The following is a 4,731-nucleotide window of genomic DNA, read 5'->3' as shown; positions in this document are numbered from 1 at the left end:
GTGTTCCATTTTACTGGCAGAGCCATCACATGGACGACTGCTGTATGGTTCAAAGACCCAAACATCTGCCAGTCAAACACACAGTGTCCCAATTTCATGGTCAAAATTTCCGCCCTCATGCAGATCAATGAACGGCAAGCACTCAGTGAGACAGCAGACTGCAGTACCTTCTCATAGTCAGCATTGAGGAGGGCGCTAGCGAGCAGATTTGCCTCTACTCCCTAAACATTGTCCATCAGCAAGTAAGACCGTAACTCACAGGGTGGTGATTGACTCTGAGCAAGATAAACCTTTCATGAAATGTAACCTGGTGCTACAGAACCCGGCGAAAACTGAACCATCCTGTTCAGGCGAGTGCCTTGGATGGCCATTTCTTGTTTAGGGAAGCGATTCCCAACCTGTGGACTGAGAAGGTATTGCAAGTTGGCCTGTATAAATGTATAAATACCCCCCCCCCCAATGTAGAAATACTTCTTGCCCCCATTTCTCTTGTTTAGTCTGCATGGTCTTGGCAAGTGTTCCAGCCTTGTGTCATGATTACGAGGCTTGATCCAAGTCTGGAGAAGTCTTTTTTTTTCTTCTTCTTCTTCTTCTGTTGGTTGTACTTTGTTTTCTCCTCGTGAGTGTTTATATTTTGCACTTCAAACGTCAAAATCCTCCCTGAGAGTGCTTTTTGTTTTAATGCAGTTGTGATGTTCGAACGTTTTTGAAATGCCGTCCTTTTGAGGCATTTAAGTCCACTCGTTTTGTATCCAAGGTCGCACTTGCACACTTCAGCATGCATTCACACACACACTTGCACACACACACTCGCATGCACATAAAACACAGCTCATAAAAAAGCAGCTTTTAACTTCTATACATGGGACTTCCAAAAGTGCTGACTTTGTGTTGGTTGTTTACTAACCTTGTAACTCACTTTCGTACTTTGAAAAATCCAGTTAAGGTATAACAATCTTATGTAAAACAATTTTGAAGTATTGGGACTAATTTAACTTGGCTTTAAAAAGCACGCGTAAACCAGGGATGTTGAGTTCAAGTCTCACTGATTCAAGTCTCACTGATTACTGTAACTGTAATCTGTTGACTATTTTTGCAGTATAAATTCCAACAGAAATTGGTTGATGTGTCAATTTACCTGCAATAATTAAAGATGTGGGTTCAGATGTAGGCTTTCCAGACTGCCTTGCCAACTAAGCTGTGAAATCCTGATATAATCACAAAACAAATACACATAAACATGTGACGACTTAACAAGTTTGTACAACATTTTAATGATTTAAATGTGACTAAACTCTAAACAATGTATGAGTTGTGAGGACTTGTAAGTAGAAGCACACCTAAAAATAAATAAACCTTAACACTAATTAGCTGTTCCCCAAGCTGTTGAAGCCAAGTGCTACAGGTCAATGAGTTGCATGGACAAAGGACTCAGGCACAGTTTTAAAAGATATGATACTGCATTTATTTACGGGAATAAAATATTTCTCTAAATAAAACAATGTACAATATTACAATATAATAAGTGCACTTTATATACACAGTGAAAAATAAACATGTATGGCTTATACATTCGCACACCTGTATACACATTCAAAGGTGAAGACATCTCATTAAGTGTTGAGCTCAGCTGCCTTGGCATTTCATTCAAAATCGTGAATAACAACTGGTTACGTTGGTGAGTCATTAACAGTTACATGTAAAAGCTTAAAAGGAGGTGAGGTATTCATGGCTGGATTACATGCATACTAATTTCTGTTCTCTATTTACAGTGCAGCAAAACAGGGAGTCACTGGATCTTCAGGTCGCCGTAACAGAGTTCATCTTTCTGCCACTGCGTTCACTCCGGAGTCTAAGGAGAGAGGGGTAGAATTGAGCATTTAGGCCATACAGGAATGCAGCAGAAAAGCTATCAAGGTAAAATGAGTTCAATCAAGGAGCTAAGTCAGGAGCTTATGTAGAAATTGGTCACATATGAGATGTTAAATAGTGCACATCATACACGGCTTATTCAAATTACTCACTAATTGCGTTATTTCTACATCTGTATCATTGTCTTACTCGCACACTGTTATAGCTATGGTTGAATTGTTTTTATTCTTAGTGGAATCTTTGATACTTGTTTCCTCAACCAGAGAGAGCTAAGACACAAGGGAATTCCTTCCTTGCTTGCTTGTACAAACTTGACCAATAATGTGGATGCTGAGATGCGAGTCTATTGTTTCTTAATGGTAAGTGGAAACTAGCAGCATGCAGCAAGCCAACTTAGCATGTCTGAGGGTTTAGAGTTCTAACAAGTTAACCTGCCATGCCGGACTATATTATGACCTATTTATATTGTGCTGCACATTTTCTTTTCCAGAGACTTTGCCATGCCAAAAAAAAAAACATAATTTCTTTCAGAATTTCATCATACGCTTGTATTGTATTGTCTTGAATTGAAATTTGTGTTTTTTTCCTTGTTGTTAAATTCACATTTTTCCGTCATGGTTGACAAGATAAATAATAAAATGTTCTAGCCTTGGATAAGAGGCCCACTCACCTTATCTCCTGATGAAGGCAACAGGCAGTTCTCTGTTGGGAACTAAAAGTCCTGAATGAATCACATCAAGCGGCTCATTATCTGTTGCCACAATTTCATACTCCCGGACCAACTGTGTGGGGGAAGATTAGATCATTTAGTTAAAGCTTTAAAAGTGAAGACATGAGAATTTATAAGGCTAGTATGAATTTACAGCTTTTGGTTTGTGCTAGGACACTAATTGGCTGATAATGTAATCTTAATGACCTTCACACGGAACTCACCCAGCACATGGCCAGCTGCAGCTGGAGCTCTGCCAGCCGTCGGCCGATGCACATCCTCTTGCCGATACCGAAGGGCACGTTGGCAAAGGGGTTAATGGTGCTGTGCTCCCGCAGCCAGCGCTCGGGTTTGAACTGCTTCCTGTCCTCAAAGTATTCCTCGTTGGAACCCAGGGCGTGGCTGCTTATCATCAGAACCGTCTGCCAGGACAAGAACAATGATTTAATATCAACTAAAAAAGAAGCACCTGGCTGATTTCAAGTTAGCTACCGAAGACCTTAACGCTTTCCTCCTTCGCTAATGCTAGCCTACAGTATGTGAGAACGTTTTTGCAACGCACTTCTTTCAGACGCCCGTCAAATGTAAACCAATGCAAGAATGTAATCTGTTCATGTCAGGTGTAGGGTTAGAAAGGGTAAGCCACTTACTCCCTTGGGAATAGCATAATCTCCCAACACAGTGTCTTTGTCCAGGGTCCTGCTGGTGAACGGGACGGACGGCGATATCCTGTAAGAATTTTAAGGAACAGGGAGGGGGGGGAGAAAAAAAACTTATTAGAATACAGCCTCAGTGAAGTTATGGTATAGCATGACACACATGTCTAAGCTGTTTAACGGAGGCTTAACATCCTCTACTGTTTTTCTCACTGAGGGATGAGGTACATTTTAATCTCCGGGCCAGAGCTCCTATACATTCCCACGGCTTGACGTGGCTGCGGTTTTGAAACTTTAAAAACAACATGTCAGGCAACTTGTGACTGCACGAGAGGGAAACAGATCCCATCAGGAAATGATCGGAACGTGACCGCGCTGTGGGTCCTTTAAGCCGGGGCGAGCTCTCGATACAGTCATGCCACCGTATCTCACAAGGCTTGTTTACGAAGCCGGTCATGTGTCACAGTTTTTGGCCCCTAATCTCTGTGGTACTGGGTGAAATCATGATGTAGTCACTGAGTCTGTGGGCCGTCGTTAAGGGAGAAATCAAGTTACCCCTCACTCGTTATCTCATGTCCTGAACAGCCCCCTAGGACCCCCCCACCCCCCGCCCCACTCCAGCTCTTCCTTATTTTTAGCTTCCTCTTCTTTTTTTAAACCTTGATTTCGGAGCCGGTGGCGCTGTTAAGCGCGCAGAGCGGCGGTGACTGCAGTCTTGTTTATGGCCTCCTGCATATTTCTGGCGGTGTAGGTGCGGTAGCAGCTGCGGTGGCGGCGGTGGTGACCACCACCATCCCCGGCGGACTCACTGTACCTCATCGACTCCTTGAGGCAGGCCTTGAGGTAGGGCATGCTCTTGATGTGCTCGCCGCACGGCTCCTCGTCGGGAGCCACCACCGCGTTGATCTCCTCCAGCAGCTTCTGTTGGGCGCTGGGGTTACGTGACAAGTTGAATAGAACCCACAGCATGCTGTTGGCGGTCTGAGAATGGCAGAGAGAGAGAGAGAGGGAAAAGGGGGGAGATGTCACTTAGTGAGGCAGCTACTAGCGCATTCCTCCGTGGGGTCCTGAAAGGAGCTCAGGAATGTCCGGGGTTCCTCAAAGGATCCTCACTTGAGTCCACAACACATGATCCCACCCCCCACACCCCCACACTCCTCAGCTTCCCCTTTAAAGAAGCATAACTGCACCTGTTTGTTTCGGCAGCTTTACCTTATATTATTTATTCTTAAGAGCATTTTCAGCCAATACCTGTCCATGTGTACGGTGCAGGCATCTCGATTTAAAGCTGCACCTTTTTGCCGCACACAGAGTTGTGTGTAATTACTTTTTAAGCCAGTGGGGGGAGACAGAAATTTCCCAGATGCCAGAGAAACCAACTTTGTCCCCTGGTATTTAAAATTTCTCCAGAAGTGAAGAATGCTCACCGTCTCGACTCCTCCGATCTGCAGCTCGGTGATGGCTGCGTACAGCTCCTTCTTGGAGAGCCGGCTC

At 44.1% G+C, this 4,731-nt stretch overlaps 1 protein-coding gene across 1 annotated transcript in view; it reads right to left on the bottom strand.

Moving 5' to 3' along the window:
* Positions 1-1,441: 1,441 nt before the first annotated feature.
* The window catches only part of cyp24a1 (cytochrome P450, family 24, subfamily A, polypeptide 1), a 6,017-nt gene continuing 2,727 nt past the window's right edge, over positions 1,442-4,731 (bottom strand). The window contains exons 7-12 of the mRNA XM_076024999.1: positions 4,665-4,731; positions 4,052-4,218; positions 3,232-3,310; positions 2,806-3,003; positions 2,543-2,654; positions 1,442-1,852 (exon numbers count right to left, since the gene is read on the bottom strand). The exon at positions 4,665-4,731 is cut by the window's right edge and continues 79 nt beyond it. Coding sequence (XP_075881114.1) covers positions 2,544-2,654; positions 2,806-3,003; positions 3,232-3,310; positions 4,052-4,218; positions 4,665-4,731 — 622 coding nt within the window. The 3' untranslated portion in view covers positions 1,442-1,852; position 2,543. The remainder of the gene's footprint in view (positions 1,853-2,542; positions 2,655-2,805; positions 3,004-3,231; positions 3,311-4,051; positions 4,219-4,664) is intronic.

Source organism: Nelusetta ayraudi, unplaced genomic scaffold (genome assembly GCF_046127955.1).
Source record: "Nelusetta ayraudi isolate G7.1 ecotype Tasmania unplaced genomic scaffold, CSIRO-AGI_Nayr_v1 ptg000017l, whole genome shotgun sequence".
NCBI classification, from domain to species: Eukaryota; Metazoa; Chordata; class Actinopteri; order Tetraodontiformes; family Monacanthidae; genus Nelusetta; species Nelusetta ayraudi.
This window is presented reverse-complemented; position numbering and strand designations above follow the sequence as displayed.